This window comes from Ciona robusta, chromosome 10 (genome assembly GCF_009617815.1).
Source record: "Ciona robusta chromosome 10, ASM961781v2".
In the NCBI taxonomy this organism is placed as follows: Eukaryota; Metazoa; Chordata; class Ascidiacea; order Phlebobranchia; family Cionidae; genus Ciona; species Ciona robusta.
Window position 1 is genome coordinate 208,170 of NC_143244.1, and position 24,412 is coordinate 232,581.

At 37.9% G+C, this 24,412-nt stretch overlaps 2 protein-coding genes across 8 annotated transcripts; both read right to left on the bottom strand.

The window, feature by feature from the left end:
* Positions 1-366: 366 nt before the first annotated feature.
* On the bottom strand, positions 367-9,336 carry LOC149729205 (uncharacterized). 7 transcript variants are annotated; one of them, XM_089887144.1, is made up of 8 exons: positions 9,198-9,336; positions 6,967-7,179; positions 5,202-6,101; positions 4,868-4,991; positions 4,558-4,773; positions 4,436-4,483; positions 991-4,373; positions 367-686 (listed from the first exon to the last, which is right to left on the bottom strand). In XM_089887144.1, exons 2-8 carry the CDS (start codon positions 7,165-7,167, stop codon positions 588-590), a joined length of 4,971 nt encoding a protein of 1,656 aa, XP_089743270.1. In that variant the 5' UTR covers positions 7,168-7,179; positions 9,198-9,336; the 3' UTR covers positions 367-587. The 7 variants fall into 7 exon arrangements, with proteins under 7 accessions (XP_089743270.1, XP_089743268.1, XP_089743266.1 ...); XM_089887142.1 differs by lacking the exon at positions 9,198-9,336 and adding an exon at positions 8,611-8,751; XM_089887140.1 differs by lacking the exon at positions 9,198-9,336 and adding an exon at positions 7,681-7,805.
* Positions 7,772-24,370, bottom strand: LOC149729206 (TGF-beta-activated kinase 1 and MAP3K7-binding protein 1-like). Its single transcript, XM_089887153.1, has 8 exons — positions 24,186-24,370; positions 23,538-23,769; positions 23,035-23,232; positions 22,461-22,566; positions 21,738-21,881; positions 20,615-20,743; positions 19,984-20,142; positions 7,772-19,616 (listed from the first exon to the last, which is right to left on the bottom strand). The coding sequence occupies exons 1-8, from the start codon at positions 24,368-24,370 to the stop codon at positions 19,240-19,242; spliced, it is 1,530 nt and encodes a 509-aa protein (XP_089743279.1). The 3' UTR covers positions 7,772-19,239.
* Positions 24,371-24,412: the final 42 nt, after the last annotated feature.

Here is a 24,412-nt window from a genome sequence, read left to right on the forward strand (position 1 = left end):
GTTATAACATGGGTGTCTTCTTATACACCAGATACACATGGTGTACTCATACACCTCGTGCTCACTGTTAAGTTATAACCTGGGTGTCTTCTTATACACCAGACACACATAGTGTATTCATACACCTCATGCTCACTGTTGAGTTATAACATGGGTGTCTTCTTATACACCAGACACACATGATGTATTCAAACACCTCATGCTCACTGTCGAGTTATAACCTGGGTGTCTTCTTATACACCAGACAAACATGGTGTATTCATACACCTCATGCTCACTGTCGAGTTATAACATGGGTGTCTTTTTATACACCAAACAATTTAATTTAATGTACAACACAAAAAATAATGAATAACTTTAACACAATCGCAAGAATGAACAAAATTTTAATTCGTAACAAAATAATAACTGCATGTGGCAACTTGCATAAGAGCGAAATAAATAAACAACAAATCTGCAGCATGAAACACAACTTTAACTATTTGACATTCAGTATAATATGGGGAAATAAAAATCAAGGAATTAAAATCATTTTACTTGGAGGAAAATGAGAAAGAGGAGCGGGAGGAAAAAGAGAAGAGTGAGATTCAAGTCTCTTCACTTGAATCATCTCCATTGATTGCCACCCATGGTGAGGTACAACAATAAACATGGCAACAGGTGCAACAACTGTGGCCCATGATCTCCTGAAAGTATGTATAAAGTTATATACAAGTTGAGCTAATTTTAAAACATACTCTTTGTCAACAAAACTAGTTAGATGCAAAATCAATTGTGGTTTAAATAATATTTATGATATTTAACTAATGCTCCTGAGCTTTTACCATAAATTTCATACAAGACTTTTATAGGTCGTTTCTACACAAGACAGTTTAAACTTCTAATAACTGTAACTATCGCTTTGTTGTTAATTCCCATCTCTTCGCTCACCTGATTTGTATTTACCCTGCTTTATTTTTTTAATGAAATAACAAGTATTAAAATACTTACAGTTGCGAAACACTTGGGAATGAACCCGTCTTCCTCCAATCTAGTGAGGTCAACACGGACATCATATTTCCAACAATCCACCTCGTCATCGCTTTCATCATCATCCGACATTTCATTGAAGTCAAGTTCGCCATGGAATGGCCATAAATACACTTGGTTGTTGTAACGGAAGTATTTACCATTATCGTCTATTGTGGTGTGGCGTACATTGCACGGGGTTGTGGGGGTGAATGTGGGGTTAGGGTGTTGCTCACAGGGTGGGGTGGTGGGTGATAGATCCATAGGTGTGGGTGATGGGGCTATACTTGTGGGTGATACGTCCATAGAGTTGCATGGGGATGCATGGTGGGTCCAAGAACTGGAGGAAGTATCACTAACATCGAAAATGTCTTCGTCTGATATTCCATCATTAGGTGTGGTGGGGGTTCTGGGGGGAGGGGTTAGAGTATGCTCGGTCGGTGAGGGTGGGGTGGGTACAGGAGCAGTGGGTGTATTTGCAGTTTGTGGGGTAAGAGATTGTACAGTTTGCATGAGTAAGGTAAGTGAAGGTGGGGTCTTTGGGGATGAGAGAGGAGTAAGCAGTGGTGGGGTTTTGGAGCCAACCCCTGGGAGTGAATAAGGTTTGCTCTGGTTGGGGCGATTCTCACTTGGAGTTGATTTGAAATTAAACCTTTCTTCATAGGAGGTTGAGGCTTGGTGTAAGTTCCTTGGTGTGTTGGGGGTGATGGGGGATCCCTGTGTAGTGGTTGAGGGGTGGCATGGGTAGGGAAGGGTGGTTGGTATCGCTTGAGCAGCAGGCAAGGGTGAATGGGTTGGACTGCTTACAGGAGGTGTAATGTCTGCAGCAAACTTGTCAAATAAATTAATTCTTTCGGTTTTAAACATTGAAGTTGGAACAGGTTTGGAGTTTGTGGTGGGGTGAAAGATTTCCTTGGGTGGGGTTCTTGTTGGCTGACAGTCTGGAGTTACGCTTCTGCAAGAGTTAAATTTGTTTGGTTTAGTTCGCTCTTGGGATCTTTTCCTTGGGGTTATTGTTGGCAGTTCATCAATAAATGGAAGGTGGTGGAAGATTGAGAGGTTGGTTGAGTGGGGGAGAGAGATACTTTTGTGGAGGGTAGTAGGGGGGGTTGGGGGAGTATTGGATGCTGATAATGTTTGGGTTAATTTCATTGGTTTGGTGGTAGAGTGTGTTTGCTTGGGTTGGGGGTTTGGTGACTTGCTTGGTGTTTGTTTGGTTGTTGCTTCCGCTGCTTGTATTATTTGGTTACTTGAAGATGAAACAATAGGTGTATGGGTCGTTAGGGGTGATTTTCCTTGAGTCGGTTTGTATGGTTCTGGTTTATTTGTGCAGCTCCTCTGGTTGCTTGAAGGTGCATCCAAATATGAGGTTTGGACATCTAGTGTGTGGTTAGGGGGTGAGGGTGATCTTCCAAGAGAATGCGCAGCCTTGCTTGGCTTATATATTTGGCAGCTTTGATTGGCTGAAGGCATGTTCAATGGTAAAGCACTAGATGTCTGGGTGAATGAGGTGGTAGAGGGTAGAGCAGCTTTGGTTAATGATTGGTTTGTTTGTGATGCCTGTTTATAGAGTGTTTGGTGGCTTTGGTTAGCTTGAGGTGTGTTTGATGGTAAAGGAATCTGGGACAATGGTATGTAATGCATCCTTGGAGGTGGAGTAGCTTTCATGGATGGTGGGTTGGTTTGTAGTGATTTAGTAGGTTGGTTGTTGGTAGATACAGTCTGTAAACTTTGGTTGCTTGAAGGTGTATTTAAATATAAAGTTGATGCATTAGGTGTAAGTGTTGCTAATGGAGGTGATCTTCTTAGTTCGGTGGGTGGTTGGTTTGTGTGTGGTGCCGTTTTACTGGTTGCATGGGTATAGTCTGCTGATGGTTTATGCAATGGTAATAGAGTATGTGTGATAGGTTTAGAAGATTTTTTGGGAGGTTCAGTGGCCTTGGTTGATAGTGCAGAAGATTGGTTGGAGTGTTGTGGCTTGCTGGTTTGTTCTGTTGCTAAACTTTGGTTTGTTGAATGTGGAGTATGAGGTTGATTGTCAGTTGTTGTTGAAACTCTTTTGAGCGGTTTGTGGGCTTGTGGAGGATCACTTTGTGCAGTGGATGGTATGGTTGAGGTTGCTGGTGGTAATACAGGTTGTTCGGACAATAATATATTGAGTACTTCTGCTGGTAGCATGATTGGTTGACAGGTTTCCATTGGTTTGGGATGATTTGATGATTGCATTGTTGGATTGGGTGGTGGAGGTGTAATGTTAGTTGGATCTGCGGGTGGATCATGCAGAGTTTGTGGTTCAACACACTTTTGATGTAAAGAGGAGGAAGGTTCTTGTTTTATAACTTTTTTTGTTGGTAAAGCATGTGATACTGGTAACTGAGCAACTTTGAGTTGCTTTTCAACTAAGCTTTCATCTAGAACAATGTTTGGTGTATGTGGAAGATGTAGATCCAAGTTAAATTGGTTTGTTTCAGTCACCCTTGTAACATGTTGAACATCATCCGTGTAAGTATATTTCCAACAAGGTATACCAACTCCAACCTCATTCTTATCCATATAAAACTCAACTTTCAAATCTTTGTAACAAGATGTTGAGATCACATTTGGATCTACTGGCTTAAAACAAACCAAACACCTCTTCAAAAGATTGTCAGCATACATCTTGCTGTGGCTTCCAACCCTGGGATCGACCAGAGGACGATTCAACAACCTACAAGCACAACAACAGCTGTCAATCATACGGGGTTTGACGTCTTTCTCATTTAAAGTTATTTTAGCAGCTGGAAATTGGAGTTTTACAAAAGATTGTTTATTTGCAATATTCCCAACGTCTTTGTGGCTTTCAACATTTGTGTCCATCACTCCAGGGCTTTCCTTTGCATTATTTTTCTCCTTTTGATCATTATCCATTATTGTACAGATAATTAAGTCAGTTGATTCATCAAGCTCGAGGGTGGGTGTGGACACACTAGATACAGGAGGCTCCACATCATCATCACTTGTAGTCTCCATAAAACTTGCTCCAGGCACAACATCAGTTTCAATGACCATATCATCATTAATAAAGTTATTCAACCCTTCATCTAAAGTTTCACTGCCTTCAATAGAAACTTTATTACCATTTTGTAAAGATGATTTTATATCTATGGTAGCAGCGTCAATACTTTCAGAAACATCTTCAATATTGCTTTGGATTGTAGAAGCTTGTTCTGATATTTGTAACGAATTAGATTGTTTCAATCCCATAATAGCACAGGACGTTCCATTTTTAATATCAGCCAATCCATCAATATCAACCCCATTATCAATTTGTTTATCAAGTTCAGGATGTTCGACATCAAAATTAACATGGAACACGGGACCTGAAGCTAAAAGATATCATGGTTTTAAATATTTTAATATTAATTTCAAATCACATCAAAGTACTCACGACTTAGGGGCTTTTTGGCAGAAATTTCCTGGTTTTTAATAAGTAAACCTGAGATTAATAAAATTGGGTAATGTTTGCTTGGTAATAAAGCAACATAATAAACTACATCTTCATCGTCTTACCTGAGTCTTGAATCAGTTTTCCCAATTTCTCTTCATTCTCCAAAATTTTTAAAATTTTTATATAAAGTTCAATATTTTGTGGTGGGACTTTGACCTCACTGTTTGTCCTTTTGGGATCAATACTTGAGTAAGAAACAACAGTGGTTTGGTCAGTTGAACTTGTAATACTGTTGTGTATACTTAAGTTAGAAAGTATTTTGGTTGGAGAGGAGGTTTCTATGAAACAGAATAAAACATTAATACGAAATTATTGAGAATTTCCAAATTACTTAAAAATAATACAAGTTTCATATGATATAATATATATTACCATTGGTTTCTGAGTTAGTTTGATTACATTGAGTGACTTCTGGTTTGGTAACCTCATCATGTTTGTCAATACTTGGTGAGGTCCTTTCAAAACCAACAGTGGTAGAATCCGGTAAGACAAGCACCTTTAAATATACAGTATAAAGGATATAGGATTTTAACGTACATAAATAAACCGTGTCATTCACCCTAATAAAGACACCCAAGGACATTGAAACATTGGTACCAAATATACTCCAGAAAAGTTGTTTTACAAAGAAGATGTTCACTTACTCGACACAAACAGCAAAAGTTTGTAAATGTATATTAAACGGAACATTGCTAAATGTACTCACCGCCTTTTTGCTGGCATTCTGTGTATCCTTTCTATCGATTAAACATTCCACAATCTCCTTCTCCTTGTCCTGTTTCTTGTGTTTAGAATTATGATCAGTATCTTTGGATTCTTCACGTTTTCGATCGTGTTCCCTTCTGTGTGAACTTCTTCTTCTCGTACGATGAGAATGTTGTTTTGGCGGCGAATGTTTCTTGTTTCTATGTTTTTCTTTCTCTCTTGAGGAAGAAACCTTTTTCTTTGGACTGGAAGAGCTGACGGATCTTGGAACATTATCTGCGGAGGACATTTCACCGCTCTCCTGGGAGGAATTTTGTCTCCCCAAGTACTCCTCATATCGGAAGACACTCCGATCTTCTGATCTTTGTCTCCGCGGCGACCGAGAACTATGGTTGCCATGGTGACGAGCGGAGGAGAAGTTGTACAGATCAACTTGCGCCTTGTGTAACGGTGACGGGTGAATCTTAGAATGTTGGTGGTGAGGTTTGGAAACATGAGTTCTCACCTTTCTTCTCTTAGATGAAGGTACAAACTGTTTAATGTTTTGTTCCTCAACTGATGAAGATGTAAGCTCCCCAGACTCCCTGTGAGAATCGTTTACCTTCCTACTTTCCTTTCTATGTTTTGCTTGCTTATCTTTCAAACTTTTACTTTTATCATCATGGCGACGCCTAGAGCTCGCGTGTCTCTTGGCACGACTACTGTGTGCCGAGAAAGCCTCGCAAGGTGACAACCTGGTACTGGAGTCGTAGCATCCCCCGCATTCAAACTTTCTCTTCTTTGTAGGTTTACTTAAACAATCTTCTTTGCTCTTCCTGCGTACATATGAATGAACTCCATCTGATGATGATGTCATAGATGATGTCACTGGTGATGTCATCAACCGAGAATTTTTTTGAACCTGAAATAAATTACTCTTTATACAAACACAACGCAGCATCAATACTTTTCTAAACAATCGATATTTTAACTCTACCTACACAGAGGTAAACAACGCACTGCAGTAGACAAAGTTCCATGAACTGTGTACCAAACAGTTCAAGCAGTTTAATAACATTGGAAGCAATCATGACGTATAGGAAGCAATCATGACGAATTCTTCCTGCACGCTACAATAATCATCAAGCTTACTACGATTGAAACTTGCAACCCAACACCAAACTGTTTCCTTTGTATGTATGTATGCACATAACACATGTGTAGAAAACTTAGGTGAAGGGTCGTAGCAAGTTTTAAAAACAGTTTTACCCTGATTAAGTGTTGATAAATGTCAAAAGAAACGTCAGTACAAATTTAAAACTATGCAAGGCGACAGGTATACCACATACATATATAGAAAATTCAGTTGAAGGGCAGTAACAATTCTGGCGTGCAAATTGAGCGAATAATTATATGAAAATATTGGCATTTCTTCTATAATTTTAATATTGGCATTTTCTTCTATAAATTTTATTTAAGTCTTGTTAAAGCTTCAAAACCAATGTTGATAAAAATCTAATACTGTTCAGCAAGAAATTGATTTTTAATTAGTATCACAACTTTCTATTTTGCTTATTTTGGTCTTTTTCTTATTGTTATTTAGCTGAGTAATTTTAATTATTTTTACTGGCCAATATATTTATAACAAATTTAGAAATATATAAAAGCTGAGGTTTTAGGTGAATATCTAATTTATAAACATATAATATATCATTTTAATAGGTTAATCCATCTTCCCCTGGATATTCGGCAGCGTTTAATCAATTTAACATTCAACCATTTATCACCTTTTCCGATGTCAGCACTATAAGGTTACTCGCAACCATTTGTCTCGAGTGATCGTCATAGTAAGGGGGGTGGGGTGGTAACATGGGTGCGGCATGGTTGGGGTGCTTGTAGAACTGTGGTCCCATCACATGGTGTGGGGTCCATACACTGAAGGGGAGATTGGAGGAAAACTCAGAGAAACTTTGGACTTCACGTTCCATGGGTGGTGGGGGCTGAAGGGAAAGATTGTGAGTGTATTAACAAATTGTTACGCGGCCCTCATTAAAACTAATGTGTTCGCTACCTGAGTAAATACCACCAACTAACATTGAAGCAAAGCACGAACAGTAGTTGTGCGATGAAGGCAACGCATCTACTGTATACTGGTGTATACAAACATGTTTATATATGGTAAGGTGGGAGTTCACTTAATACAGTATAAGGTTAGGGGTTTAACAATGAAAGTCTTTGGAAGGGATATTATGAAAGGCAAGGAAGACTTATATCTTCCATTACAGAGAGATTTCTTATAGTGAAGAGAAGGAAACTGAGAAAAATATGGAGGTAACACGTAATGTATGATTACTGGGCAACAATGCTTTCATTCATGACAACATAATAAGATAAACAAAAACAATGTTAATATGTTGAAAAACATAACAAGAAAGTAAACAAAATAAACTTAAAAGAAGATCTGTTAAAGCGGATACAACGTAGGTTAAATTATCTCTCACATTCGAAATAACATTTCTTCGTCCAGATGAATTAATAACAACAGATATTCCACTCATTCTGACTTCATTAAAAGTTTGCTATACTCTATAGTCTAAAAACACCAGGAAAAGTTAATTAATTATCATGTGGAATGCATGCAATTTAACTTCGTGCGGAAAAAGGGTTAGAAGCAGGCACACTATCTACTGTGGCATGGGGTATTAACACAATTCTAGCGAAATCTTGAGTGAAACACAACAAATAAAATGAAATATAAATATACATCTTAAAGTCTTAACAAACTAAATTTGATAATTTTAAATAAAAATGAAATTGTATCGCAAACATGACAGTAACATTTAAAAGCAGGAAATAAAACGGTAGCAATATTGTGCATTCTGGAATATATATATAGTTTTTGCACAAATATACAATGGTCTATTTATGGCATTTGGGGTTTAAAAGTTTAATGTGTAGTGCCATATGTTTGAATAACTATACAAAAATAAACAGAAACAAAAATACAAAACAAAAGGTATTTTTTCAACATGCATTAACAAAGAGGAAACCCTTGCAAATATATTAATATATACACATGACAAAATATATATGTTGTACAATGACGCATTATAAGCAGATGAACCAAAGCAAAGTTATAAATATTACGTGCTTACATACATGAAAAGTTTAACATGCATATCAACACAAAATAAATTAAATAATAATATAAATTGCAAAAACTATTTAGTAATCTTAAACAATCTAAGAAACAAGAATTATTACATAAAAGTTATTACAAAGCTAGACACTTTTAAACCTTAATGTGCATAAAACAAAAACCTTAATATAATACAAATATATTTATTAATACTTAAATATATTAAAATGCACATCAAGTAATATTGCAAAATTATTACTTTAAAAACGAAAATAACTATAGAGACAACTACGCATGACAAGTTGGTCAGCTGCAAGGATTTCACTTCAATGAACAACTCGATACGAAGATCGTTAAAATTCCTACATTCCACTGAAGCTGTGAGCTGCCTCTGGCTATTCGCCCGAAGCTACCAATAAAAAAACGAACTGGCGCTTTGCAAATAACTGTTCAACCTATTGCCCTGGTTTAGCTGTTTATATCCAGCTTTTTCGCGCGTAATTTCACGTCATCACGTGTCATAACAAACATGTTTGGAATGCTTGCCATTGTTCGCTGTCAAATGGACTTGTAACTGATTCTGACAACCAACAACGACAAAGTAAAGCACCACTTGACTTAAAAGTCTAGCACGTTTTATGATCACAGACTAATTAAACACCAGTGGTGCAATGACAACAAAGATCTTATGTACTGACTAAAGGCCATGATTAATCCCTGTGTACTTTGGCGCGTTATATAATGTAACGACGCGTTTCACCAGAGTTGCACCATGCTATAATCTCATTTTTTCTTTATTTGAAATGCGTCTCTGGTCCAACGTTTGACTTACAACATAAATAATTTTAATCAAACTAGATAAACATGAACTTGATTTACCTGTATTTAAATACAGTAACGAACATCAAGTAGATAGGAACATCACAGAAATGGGAATTATCAGCGACATTCAACTCATGACCAACCAAACACAACTTGTCCTAATTGAACCACCGTATGCCTGTATGGCGCAACGAAGGTGAAGTTACCAACTTTGTAAAGAGAGAGCGAACCGCAAAAACCGTAACCTTTTACAGCACTAACACCACGCTGACTAACACATTGGATACAAAAAGTACAAAGAAGAGAAGAAGGGCAAACTACCCACCAACTCACGTGTGTAAATGTCGGCGTCACAACCATAAAAGGAGCTCCAGTCGTTTTTAAAATAGCCTGTTTTACTGACTTTCGTTGTTTCTGAATTTCCTTCTATTGATTGTTGAGCACGTTAGTGGTCATATAGATCCTTTTTCGTCGAACAGTTGTTCTTGTTGTTGTTTTTTGGACGACTTTTTCCGCACTTACCTCAATTTTCAATTCTAGCATTTATTCTTTATTCTCTTGATTGAAATCAAATCATAATATATATTTATAATTTTTGGACTGAATTTTCAGATTTAAGACCGCACGATGAGCGATTAATTAACGATTACTTTCCTTATGCACTTTACATAGCGGAAACACTGTCTGGCAGTTTTGCGAGAAACTACGGCACGTGTTTTATCCACACAACGATTCAAGACTGAATCAAACTATTAGCATTTAAGTTGGGACGCATTAAATGCACTACTCTTATACCGTATTATCATTAATCGTAATTGAAACATTATTTTTAATTCAACATCATATGATTAATATTAACTTCTAACATTACCTAATTACTGCGTGATTACGGTTTGTTAAAGTTCATGAAAACAAACGTTTTTAAGCGACGACAACGTTAACTAGTGTAAGTTTACAATAAACACATGGTACAGGAGCTGTACAATACGTATTTACACATATTTTTCACCAATCACTCAATCCTCATACGTCATAAGTTTCATTAGTTATAATACATGTATAAATACATTCTGCCTACTGCTCCACAGTCACCAATGGCGACTAGAACCCGTTTTGTTGGTTACTTCAGATTTGTTTTTGATCGAGCCTAGTCGACCGTTGTAGTAAAAGGATTAATTTATATAGCAGGGTGGGGGTAGATGGGACACCTTTTCATTTTGTTTTCTCTTTTTCATTTGGTAGTAAACAAAGAACATTTAATGAATTATAAAACCGTATCTTCACGACTTCAACAGACCGTTGTTAATTGTTTAAAACACGATCAGGCTATTTGGATATTATGTGTTAAAGGTCTCCCATCTTCCCCGACTCTACTATCTTATGCTAATTAGTTTAAAACGTGCTTATTCATTAGATCTGTGATCTCTTGTTTTAATATCATATTTCAAGAGATAAGATGTTGTTATATTATTCAGTCTTAAAATATTAGGAGATGTAGTCTGTAGAAGTATATGACCGTGTATCTGCCGGAGAACTATGCAAATATTTACTCTGTCCGTGGCCTACTCAATGTATTAAGTAGGCCATGCTCTATCGCACTGCATACTACCGGCATGAGGTGTATGAAACAGAACACCCTTGTTATAATGTTATAACGAGTTGGCCCATTACCCCAACATTGTATATGCACATTCTATTCTATATATGGGTGAGGTTCTACAGTAAAGCACGCCATGGGACCTGGGATTAGACCAGAGTTGGCCCATTACCCTAACATTGTATATGCACATTCTATTCTTTATGAGTGAGGTTTTACAGTGAGGCATGCCATCGGACCTGACCCAAATCCCATGATTGACGTAAGAACTGATGAAAGACTTTCGGTATTGACATTACACAGTTTTTCAGTCACGTGGTTAAAGGTCAACGAACCGTGCAAAGATGAAACTTACGCAACTCTACAAGGAACAGGTCACACGGCAAAGCGGACGCAGTGAGTCACGATTTCGGGCTGAGTTGATCCATTATATTCTAACTGTTCACACGATAATGAATACCATTGTATACGAAGAGCGTAACCTCGCTGCGTGACGTACCCACACATAATACGTCACAATTGCACCACGGTAAGCAGTAAGCACGCAACATTACAGAGAAATGATACAACATGACTAATAAAAAGAACCTAGAAGCATGAACCGTAACATTAATAACTTCTATGTCATATTTTCGGTGGCGAAGCTTGAATTAATATACGTATAGGGTGGGAAAGATGGGACACCTTTTCATTTAATTTTTGTGTCCCCTTGGTAGTAAACAAAGACAATTCAAAGATTTATAAAACCATATCTTTACGACACCCAAAGACTGTTGATATTTGTTTAAAACATGATTAGGATATTGGAATATTATGCTGAAGGTGTCCTGTCTCCCCCACTCTATACAAGAATAGGGGAGGTAACGGTAAACAATATTTGTTATCAAACAAATTGAGGTAAAATCAACGTATAAAAGTCGTTAAGTAACAGGCGTGGGCGTTACATCTAATAAACAATTTATTAAAAATGCCGTGTTTAATTAAAATAACATAATGCTACTAAAGGGTGGGGTAAGATGGGAAAAATTTTTCCTTTGTTTTTCTTTTTGTGGAAAAATTTTTCCTTTGTTTTTCTTTTTGTGGAAAAAATTTTCCTTTGTTTTTCTTTTTGTGGAAAAATTTTTCCTTTGTTTTTCTTTTTGTGGAAAAATTTTTCCTTTGTTTTTCTTTTTGTGGAAAAATTTTTTCCTTTGTTTTTCTTTTTGTGGAAAAATTTTTCCTTTGTTTTTCTTTTTGTGGAAAAAATTTTCCTTTGTTTTTCTTTTTGTGGAAAAAATTTTCCTTTGTTTTTCTTTTTGTGGAAAAATTTTTCCTTTGTTTTTCTTTTTGTGGAAAAATTTTTCTAAACACCATTGGAAAAAATGATATTTAGGTGCTAACAATATCCTATCTTGCCCCATAGGACTACTATTCAAAAACTAAAACACGGTCTATAAACGTTGAACAACAGTCGTTATAACTAACTTTGGTTATAACACATCAAAGTAAAAACATAAATACAGAACTTATCAAAATAAACACATTCGACCAGACAATTTAATTTATAAAGCATTATCTCAAACTACAGTCATGTTCTTAGAAAAGAAAGCGTGAGTAAACACTAAGATATACTAACTATCCATTCAGTAACTTACATAACAGCCCCTGTCTAATCTTTAACACCACCATCTGCGTAACACACTGGTTCTCTGAGTAAACTGACCTATGCAGACCGATATATGATCTTACCGGATATCCCTTTTAACGCAAAGTACAGACATCATCTACATCTGCCACATTCCTACATCTACAATTAACAATATATACACTTATGACACGGTTAAAAACGCTAATTTTAAATTTATTTACTTGTAAATTCGCATTCGTAAATAATGGATAATGTGACGTCACAAGACATTGTGATGTTTAAATATCCCGCCTAATTTAGACGCAAACATGTTTTTAAGGAATTGTGATACAGTTGCGTGAAATATAAAAGCAAAGATTATTTTATCTACAATATGTTGTGTCGTTTATGATGTGTATATCGTCTACTTGTAAAGGGGGGTATAAGGATAATAGGCTAGACCGCCTCTATCTCAAGATTAAAATATCCACTTACCAGTAACCAGGTTATTGTTTTAATTCGTTTCTATTGAAAAATCAATCCATACAAAAGTCGTGCGCAATTTCCTGTTAGTGTGCGTGTGGGGATTTTGCTTATGTGTCATCTTTCTATGATTAATATATTGTAACGTGGTGGGTCACAGTGTATATTTTAAACCAGCATATCACCTGTACATAGTATAGTAAGGTGGGGGGAGATGGGACATCTTTTCATTCTATTTTCTCGTCTAATTTGGTGGGAAGCATATAAAACTACGACTCCCACATATCGATGTTAAGTATTGAAAACACGATCAGGATGTTTAAATATTATGTGCTAAAGGTGTCCCATCCTCCCCCACCATACTATATGTGAATAGATAACGTTAAAACCTGAATCCCACATTTCCTGAACGTGTTTTCAAAAATTAACAACCCTCTTTTATTCGTGAGGATGTACGATCATATAATTCTGTAAATATTCGTTTGTTTACCACCAAGGCAACCTCAACAACAACATCACTCACGTGGTATAAAACATACAAAGCAAAAGTTATTACTTAAAAAAAATCCATATGTCTGCGTGACTAATAGGAAATGGAAACCCGTTTCTGTATACACACATATGTTAAAAGGGAAATAAATTAGGACAAAATCGGTCGCACACACAAACAGAGAATGAATGGTACCGCATGTGGTAACTACAGTATTATTATTCAGTCTGGAGAATTCAGTAATTTAAAAATCAAATTACATCTTCCACTTTGCTGGTTACACGCACGTTATTACCACGCCTGCACACAATCGTCAACGGCGTATACCTATTTCACACCTCCACCAATGTAACCACTATGTTCAATTTTACGGCCTACAAAAATATTTCCGCTGTCGATTCGTTTAGCTACGTCTTATCAACTAATGTTTTTTACATTGTTTGCTTATCCCCTTTACTTAGTTGATTTAATTAATTTAGTCTTCGTTATCGTATTCAAAGAGATGAACAAATTTATGCCATGTTAACTACGTTCATGCCTATTTACCGTGACACAACGTAATGACGTATATAAAACTGTAAAATATCGCCAAAAATTTAAAAAACAATCTTTATAAACACATAAAAAAGGCAAATATAATTGCTACGCCCTCAAGTACATTTACACCTGTGCAAAATACCCAGCCCAACTATCCAAGCACTTGTTCCATTGGCAGGCGACAAAATATAAATGCACATGATCAGAATATAAGCGACTACTATCGACAACGTAACCATAGAGACGAAGACTGTAGGTTCAACGTCTGTAAGTGAGTGATAATATTCCATTATGTTGACGGATTGACGATATCCCACCACTTAATAGGAAAGCAACGTCGTCACAAAACTTGGTCTTACAGTTTGGTCTATGTTATAGTAGGTCGGGGTAAGATGGGCACGTTTCATTCTGTTTTCTCGTCACCTTTGGTGCTAAACAAAGAATATTTACAGAATTATGTAACCGTATTCCCTACATCTAAAAGAGCTTTGCTAGTTGTTAAAAACGCGGTTTGAAACTATGGGGATGCTTTGTTCTAACAGTATCCCATCTTACCCCACAGTACGAGATATGAACACGACACTAACTGTAACTTAAACTGCGATAAACTAAACACATTGCGTTGGATAAAATTCTAAATTGAGACGACAAAATAGAACAGGAATGTCTCCCCACCGTATAAACACGTGTGTTCTGTTTCATACACCTCGTGCCCGCTTACCAGTTACCACGTATGGAACTTTGTGGGTGATATAACGTATACTATTATACATTTACATAAGTTTTTAGTACACACACTCCCACCTAATAGCTGCTTGTATATAACTCAGAACCAAAGCGTTAACTTTACTTGAATTCAGTTGTTATAACGAAGTTACGCAACCCTCATAGAACATTTCTCACAAGTCGCCTCCTTCCTATATAAATAATCACTGAGTGTTTCAACTCGTCACCGCTAACCACTGACCACATGAACAGAGAATGATCAACCCTGATATACTCAATCAAGCATATGATGTGTAACAGAGAGCAGGCACATGTGCGGGGATCCTATACAAGTGTCCAAAGTTCAATACTAGTTCTGCTTGTTGGTCTATTACGGTTTCACGCAAATTGGTCGCAAATATCAAAACAACACGAATTGACACGCAGCTATTCTAATTAAATCGCAATGTCACGCTTCAGTTAGCGTTGATGGTTAGCTGATGCGTCTTATAGATGGTCCTTTGGGCGTGGACAGGGCGGCTTTGGTTTGGCTAAGTGGCGGCAGCGTACCAGTCTGTTATTAAAATAAACATACAAACCCTTAATATGACAACGGTCATTACTACACCAACCTCACAAAACCAAGCTATCACAATCTTAGTAAAACATGCGCTTCATTTTCTACACCAACTCTATCAACAACATCACCGGCAACTTATAATGGTAACTCCCATGTACAAGTATCGCTGCGATCCAAAATCGTGCGAGATCTTTCGCATCAATCAGCAACAAACTTCCTCTAACTGTGAACCGTCGACAAACGCTAATACGAATCAATGTTTTTAATTATTCACTCACTGAATGGAAAAAGTTCATTCTTTAAAATGAATTCAAAATAAACAACCAGCCACAAAGCTGCAAATGGGATAACTCGTAAGCGGGCACAAGATGTAAAAAACAGAACACCCGTTAACGACTGTCCTTGTCCCGCCATGCAAGGATAAATAAGTTACATTCATTCATTCTCAGACTTCAGACTTCCGTTGCGCTTAATTGCAACCCGAACCTTAATCATTACAGGATGTCCCTCGTTTCCCCAACATTGACTCCCATCAAAAGATATATTCACACGCGTATAGCATCGTAAGGATATTCCGCGGTCTATATACCTTCATGCGGCAATGCAGATGTGAATGCCGCAACATTTAAATATGAACAAAGTGCTCAAGTGTTCAAACACTAAACAAATTTACTCCAACGGACGCCAACACCAGCGGTTGTCATGGCCGCGGTTGAAATAACCGACCCAAACAATTGCGACAACAAAAGGCATTTCATGTTACGTCTGTGGGCAGCGTGGCTACATAGCAAGACATAAAACCTGGCATTTAGGCCACGGTTAGTCCATTACCTGCATTGTAAACGTCAATTGTTTCTAACAACCTGGGTTTTGTACTTACCCCTACTTTGCTTAGATACGTTATACAAGCGACAAAATGATTAATATACCAAGTAGTAAAAATGCATTGAACTTGTTAAGTCAGTTGACTAAATTGCAAAACACACAACAAAAAGCTCTCAAAAACGATATAAACACCTAAAGCACACTTACAGCAAAAATATCAAGGATTTCTAAATAAATTTAAAGGTTTCTCCCGTTCCACCTAAAATGCCCTTGACGTTTTGTTACAAACTGTTGCAACGACCTCTTGTATTCCTCTCCATTATATTAGCAGGTTTAATACAAAGTCATGAAAGCTAACCCAACATCTTCACTGCTCAATACATTTCCTTTGCTATAAACCAAAGTTCGCACCGACTGACAATTTATCTGCGCGTTTTGAAACATGAAACCGCACGATTACTTCTACTTGGAAACGAATCCCTAATCTACAGGAACCTGTTTAACGTAGCGCTGTGTGAGGAATATTTGACACCAAATCAAGTGAGCCAGATGTTAAACCGCATGCCCACCACACCCATGTTATACTCGGTAACCTGGGTGTGGCACATTAACCTGTATTAACATCTAGCAACCTGCTGCTTGTAGTATCTTCAAACGTGATTGTGTCTACTACAGTAGGGTGGGGGAAGATGGGACACACTTTCTTTTCTTTCCTCGTTCCATTTTTTTGTAGTAAACAAAGAACATTCAAAGAATTATAAAACCGTATCCCCACGACTCCTATAGACCGATCCTATAGATCGGGTTATTTAAATATTATGTGCTAAAGGTGTCCCATCTCCCACCCTACTATATAGTAAGATTGATACATTAGCACATAATATCTACATTTCCTAATCGTTTTTCGACAGCTAACAACGCTGTTTTAGAGTCATGAAGATGCGGTTACGTAACTCTGTACATGTTCTTTGCTTACTACCGGATATAGGACGGAAGAAAAAGATTGAAAACATGGGCCATCTTACCTCAACCTAAAATATACGCTTTTAAATCAATAAAAGTCTGCCTGTAGTGGACTGTATACGTAAATCTTATGTTACCCCAACCTACTGTAACGGTTGGCTGCACGGGCACAGATTTATCGATATAAAGATAACTAAATTTAACACTAATGCATAAAGATCGAATATAAAGCAACGTTGTATGGCGAAAACAAAAGCATGACAGGAATGAAATGCAGTTTCGCTGCTTTCGTAACATCTACTTACCCGTCATTCTAATCGTGATAACAAAACAACTACCCAGTTGTGTGTATGCCAGGCGAGGCAATTGCCACATGCCAACGGCGTGTTTTATGTTTTGCTACACGTGTTTTTCGTTATATAAACCTTGCACTTTTCTGTACTGTGAGGCAGTACGGGGCTAGTAATACCCTGAGCTCGATATCGTTCATCCCTGTACAATAAACCGAGTTGTCTCGCGATGCGTTACAACGATGTGCAATCGCATTGTAGAATCGGATAGCGCGTGCGTTGGGGCAGGATCGACGTTGGTTGCGGAACGTGGACTCAATCGCTCTATATATTAGCCAGACGTATCCACGCCACCATAACTCACCAACTGTTACCATTGTGTATATGCTGCACAAACAATATAAAACGTACGCCTTATGCACCACAAACAGTATTAATACTAAGGTAACCACGGTTCCTACACATTGTGACGTTTAACTTAACTTAGAACAATTTTCCATAAGCTTTTATATTTTACTAAGTTAACATTTAAACTGATCGGCACATGTGGATGACGCTTAAAGTGACGTCACATCACCCAACCACAATAATCCGTCAATCAATGTCAACACTGCGGATACGACTTATCTCATGGGAGACCACTCATGAAAACAAACCCCCCGTTGAACGATGTTAATGATATCCCGTTCAGCTTCTGACAGGCCCAAATTGATTCCAGCATTTTGTCGCATGACGTCATACTGTTTTCACGTGATTCTGTTTGGTATATAATTCGCCCTAAAACAATAACGAGAACTACTTAATAAACGCCACTATCGGCACTGAGACCTCGAGGTCAGTCTAGGCTCACGACGGGCTATTACGAGCCTTTGCCCGGCCTTCAAGTAAGCTTTTGCCCGATACCGTATCGTGTACTTGTATACCAGAAAAAGGAATAAAACATAGCAAGATATCATGAACTGTCTGGTTTCTGGTTATGAAAGCAATTAGTACTACAGTAGATATAGCACCCCGCTGAAGCCTGTATATGAAGTCAGATCAGCATGGAGTCATTTAACCCAACCACCAATCCTGTATATTCAGTGGGGGTTATAAGTGTTACTTATTTATCCTCGCACGCCAGGGCAACAACACTGGTGTTGTTTCATACACCTCATGCCTGCTTACAAGTAAACACTGTATTGCGTCATGCGTTCGTGACAAACTTATCAACCGATTATAGCGGTCGTGACGTTCTTGGCACGAGAAACGCATCTGGACAAACCATTATCGATAGACAGACATTTAATGAACTGGTTAATAAAATATCACCCACACTAAAATGACGTTGTCGGCTCCAAAAACATGGAAGACATTCAAGCAGGACCAGCCTCGCCCGACGCCGTCGCAAAGTGGTTAGCGCGCCTGCCTGTGATCCAGAGGTAATAAGTTCAAGGCTCGACGCTGCTACTATTGCGGGCGTACGTGTACATAAAAAAACACCACAAAAGTAACATACATGGTAACTGGTAAGCTGGCACAAGGTGTATGAAACAAAATACCAGAGCAATTGTCTGTACAAGCCAACAATGGTGACAGCAGAGTTTGAAACGATGCTTGTATCTCTGGTTGCGACTAATACCTGAGCCACAGCACCAACCTACCCGTCTCCCTTATATTAACAACTAAGAAACAAAACCAGTTACGTCAATATACATTTATATTACTGTATCATGTTAGTTAAAACACCGCATCTCATAGAAGAACATATTCAAGTATAATAACATGATTTCTTCGCTTAATGAACTCCCACCCCAAGGTTAAGTGCATTGGATGTTAAACAACAAGAACTTTCCATCTTCGCTTGGCAGGGGGCACGTGGTACATCAAAGGCGGCAAGCTTAGGGTGGCAGGGTGGACAGGCCAACCCTGGAATTTCTGCACTGCATTAACCAGTGAACATTGCAAGCTAGATTTGTTTCACAGGATTGTGTGTCTAACTTCCCTTAGTTATAAACACCTGTATACCAGAGTTGGCAGAAACCTATGAAACCAAAGCTTTCTTGGCTTCCTGCATTTTGTTCCAAGCCTCGTTATCGAACGTATCGAAACTAACATAAGGAGCCACTCGGTTCTGCGAGTCTAACTTGGCTGGTTGGTGCGCGTTGGATCGATAGTAGAGGTTCTCTAGAGGGGTGGGGGGGAACGTGGCGCCGCCCACCACTAAGTTTGTGGGGGTGTCCTCCGAGGGTGGGGAAGTCCCAGCGGGGGTAAGGTCAATGGGTTCATTCTCTGGCCCCGATTGTGGGGGCATGACGAGAGATAAAGTGGGAATTCCCGCAGGGTATTCCCCAGTTGTATGAACAATTTCTCGAGAGTTTCGTTTGTAAGGTACGGACACTGGATGGCGACCTGACAAGTCTGGGAAACATGGAAATCATATAAACATGCAATTAACATGGAAATCATAAATATTACGATTTCTCAATCGATGTTTCTTGAAACTTTCACTAACGACATGAACGTTAATTTTACCGACAAAAGTTACATCAGTGGTGACCCGTGTGTCCTTGAGCAAGACACTTAATGGCCATTGCTCCAAACCAGTGGTTACTAATAAATTAACAGCCATTGTATGAGGTGTATGAAACACATATTAGACAACATATTAGAAAAATTGGACAAAAACGCACAAAATATAAAAAACAATCCTTCAAAAAATATAAATAAATTTCACAACATAAAAGTATGATATTATTAGAGAATACTTGACAATCCCGAAACAAACCTGGTAGAATAGGGTTGATGTCGGGCAATGCGTCGATGCCAAGTGGATGGCTGATGTTACGGACCACCAGTGTGATATCACCTCTGCTTAATGAATGAGCACGTCCGAATGCTTTACTGTGCGTGAACGATATCTTGTCGATCACATTTTGTGCAACGCCTGTGGATGTTGAGTGAATTATCAAGGGCATGAGACTTTGGGTGTATTACAGAGACAGGCGCATGGAAAAGAAGACAACAACTATAAGGTATAAGAACTGTTTTTGCCTAGCTACACAGCTTGGCATTCAGTGCCACAAGGATATATTAGTTTAAAAAATCGAACTATCGATATCGCGAATCCATCATCAGACTGGTTGATGTTGGAGAAATGCACTCCACTATAGATTTGGTTACATTGTTTTATACTCCATTACCCCAACACCCAGGGTGCTACCATCTAGACTCCACTGAGGCAGTTTATAGACGCTCAATAATAGTCGTTCTAACATAAGGTTGAGATCTTTTGTAAGACACTATATGGACTGACCAGGACCTATATATAAGTCCATGCCTCACTGTAGGATCTCACCCATATAGAACAAAATGCACTACACATTATTACAACATAACAACAGTAGGAATCACCGAACCTTGCATGGTATTCCTACATAACATCTCATGCGAAACCATGTTTGCGATATCTATGTTTGCGTTTTCGTGCCCCGTTGATTGTTCAAGTGATTTGTAAACATCATCTGACATGAGGACAAGGAAACCACCTTTGATGAGAAGATTGTTTATAACAGTGCAAAATATTACAATAATACAATACAATATAATATAAATAATACAATATATATAGTATATACATTAACCCAATATATTACAATATAGAAAATACACAATACATTGAATACAAAACACCAGTATTACAAAATACATTAACCAATTATACCATATTACAATACAGAATATACCACACTAATATTTAATGATAATACATTTTTAAGTTAAATATACATTGTACAATGTACACCCTGTTGAAGACGACATGTATACTACATTGAAATATCGATTCTTAGAAACAAATGCTGGGAAAATCTCTATCAGGCTTAATACACCATTTGTAAGCTGTTTTTTACAGAACTACAAAAAATAATAACAATGTTGCCTTGTACTGAAATACCACTGCAATCAAAGTTTTAAAAACTTTTATATTATCCGCGGGGAAAGATGGTACACCTATTCATATTCTGGCGGGAAAGATGATACACCTATTCATATTCGGGCGGGGAAAGATGGTACACCTATGCATATTCGGGCGGGGAAAGATGGTACACCTATTCATATTCAGGCGGGGAAAGATGGGACACCTATTCATATTCGGGCGGGGAAAGATGGTACACCTATTCATATTCGGGTGGGGAAAGATGGGACACCTATTCATATTCGGGCGGGGAAAGATGGGACACCTTTTATTCTGTTTTATCCTCCAATTTGGTAGTAAACGGAGAACATTCAAAATTATAAAACCACATCCCCAGGACTCCCTTAGACCGTTGTTAATTGTTTAAAACGTGATTAGGATATTTGGATATTATGTGCTAAAGGTATCCTGTCTTTGCCTGTCCTACTATATTCGTTATTTATCAAGTCCTTTATTAAATATAAATAATCATCACTTATAAACATAATTTACACGGAAACATCATTACAAGATATAGCAGGTATTTTATAAAATAAATGTTAAATATTCCCAATAACAACCCTCACCTTCTATCTCAGTTAAGGGTAACCCCCCATAAATATCGGGGGTTGCAATAATGGGTTCGCTCGTTGCCCCCTTTAAATCGGGGTTCTTCTTATAACCCCCTTTCACCCAATAATCACCGATACAACGAGTACATTCGTTCATTCCTGGAAATAAATGTCTTGTATTCTATGTGTGATGGAGTGGTTTATCCATGGTTGTCACTACTATGTTGTTTTGTGTATATTTTAATATTGTAAACATAAGAAAACCTCATGTGTCACCCACCATGTATAATACAACATTGGCATATTTTATCATGTAAATGTAAATGTTACAATTATACTCTTTAGGTTGGCAAAATACCCACAGCCAGGAAATGTAATATAAAAACAACAAATGTTTGATTCACAAAGTCCAACGGACATAAATTTTCACCAAAACACATGTGTTCACTGTTTGCACCAAACCTGACAACTACATTGATTGGTCAACCAAACAAACCAACTTAGATTCAAATAAATAACTATCTCCGCCTGTGTTTTAAAAGTTAGTCGACAATGTTTGTCACTATGTCACTATGTTGGAGACTTAGAAAGTAATTGGTGAAGTGGGATTGGAAAGATATGGAGATCACACGCAGTTCAAGGCACACACGCGTAAAGAACATATTATTGAAGACAACACACGCGTGTCTGTTCACGATACCTATCGCAAAGCAATATTTAAATTTGAAGACAACTCACCCAGCCTTCCCCTCTCCAATATCTTCTCAACATTCAACCCGAGCTTTGAAAGTCGTTCCAACTCGTCCTCATTGTTTATGTCATGATTAACGGTGATTTGTTGAACCTGGGGTAAAATCAAAGGTTACTTATGTGTGGTTGGGTGGTGTTGGAAAAGATCGCTTGCAGTTAGACCAGAGCAAGCAATTATCATGTAGTGGTGTTTGTTCACTGGTTAATAAAAAGAACAAGTGGTTTGAGGCGATGCTTCCACCATTGCGGGCGTATGTGTCGGTCAGCAACAAACTTAATAGCAATTGTTCCAACCAAGTGGTTGCTTGTGGTAACTCGTAAGCGGGCACGAGGTGTATGAAACAGACCACCAGTGTTTTAATGACTGTCGTTGCCCCGCCTACGAGGATAAAAAAGAGTCATTCATGATCATGAATCAAAACACCAAAGAAATAAAAAGCAATTTGAATGACTTTGCGAGATAACCAGGTAATTGCAATGATGGAACCAAGTTTGGAACAAAACTCCATCTTTATCTCAAGTTCATGTGTCGTAACACCATATGCATAAGATCGAATTTAACCTTCACTACCCCTCCTGGGTCACGTTGACACAACAATGCTCGGCTGTCACCCACGTTAGCGATGTACAGATTATTGTTCACCACCAACGCAACAACAGCTGTTGTCCCTCCTCTTATTGAGTCATTAAGTGACTTTATTTGTTGAACTATGGATGAATAATGTCGCTCTGCTGATTCGGGAGTCAAACGCTCAGGTAACTGTGGAATATACCAAGGGATTGTGGTGAAATAAAGTGCTTGTTTAACTTTAAATAAGTACAACAGTCATTTTAACACAAAATGAATCTTGATCAGAGTTTTAAAAACAATGGCAGTTTGTAAAAGCTCTCCAACCACAATATCAGTGCCGGCGATAGGTTTTATCATAACGTATTTTGTTTTATTTTGTGAGTTTAAACTACACGGGAAACCAGAAGAACTGACATTTAGTGAACAGTTTGCAATAATTTAGGACACTGTGTACAAACTATAGATGAACAAACTACACCACCAACCCTCTTTACCTGCGATTGCAGATGTGTTATCTTTGCGAGTTCAATATCGATCGACTCAAAAAAACCTCGTTCAACGATACTGATGGCTTGCTGGAGGATGTTCTTTGTGGATTTCTCGTTCACGAATGACGTTAGTTGTCCTAGCAACAACTCAGCCGGTAATCGTTCAGCCGCGAAGTGAGCAGCGCGACTCCCCTCGTAACCATCGAACACCCCGTATAAATAACAATCGTAGTCCGTGCTGTGGTTGTGATGCAATAAAGAAGTTACAGAGATATATTTTTATGTTTCCATTAATATTACAACTGTCTCTAATAAAGTTACGTAATATCGACTCTCAAATTTTTGTTAAAACAGAATGATTAGCAATGATAAGAAGAAGAAGTTGCAATCTCCGCAGAATTTGTAATAGCATTATAAAATGAATAAAAAAAATGGACCATTTATATAAAACAAAATAAATTCACACAAAGTGAAACTGTTTAAGTTAAATAAATACTTAAACACCACTTATTAAGTTCAGTACGAGCTGCCGTACTGCGAACGGCTCATTAAACCAGGTATGGTTCATTCGGTCGTATGGTTTACTTGGATAACTGTGGTAATTCTAAAGCTAATAAATGCAAAACACCAATTTACTTCAACATTTCAACTCACGCAAAGTTAAACGCTCGATCCTCGTAAGGGAAAGCTTCGGTTTGTCGTCCGTCGGTCAGATACGCCACGTTTGATGCCATACCAACGTCCGATAGTTGGCAAAGGGGAAGATCATCCGTCCAACTTACCCCAGAACTTAACGTACGTCGACTTGGACTTGGGATTGATGTATCAGCCATGTTCATAGATATCTTATAACTTGTTCATTGATATCTTATAAGACCTAT

What these genes read in the sequence shown, in the direction of transcription:
- LOC149729205 (XM_089887140.1), bottom strand. Translation starts at nt 7,737, where the DNA reads ATGAGTGGAATATCTGTTGTTATTAATTCATCTGGACGAAGAAATGTT. An exon ending in GAAGAAATGTTATTTCGAAT is followed by an intron (nt 7,180 to 7,680) that starts GTGAGAGATAAT and finishes CTTTCCCTTCAG; the next exon opens with CCCCCACCACCCATGGAACG. An exon ending in AAAACTGATTCAAGACTCAG is followed by an intron (nt 4,484 to 4,557) that starts GTAAGACGATGA and finishes TATTAATCTCAG; the next exon opens with GTTTACTTATTAAAAACCAG.
- LOC149729206 (XM_089887153.1), bottom strand. Translation starts at nt 24,370, where the DNA reads ATGAACATGGCTGATACATCAATCCCAAGTCCAAGTCGACGTACGTTA. An exon ending in GATCGAGCGTTTAACTTTGC is followed by an intron (nt 23,770 to 24,185) that starts GTGAGTTGAAAT and finishes TCACAACCACAG; the next exon opens with CACGGACTACGATTGTTATT. An exon ending in CATCAACCCTATTCTACCAG is followed by an intron (nt 19,617 to 19,983) that starts GTTTGTTTCGGG and finishes CATGTTTCCCAG; the next exon opens with ACTTGTCAGGTCGCCATCCA.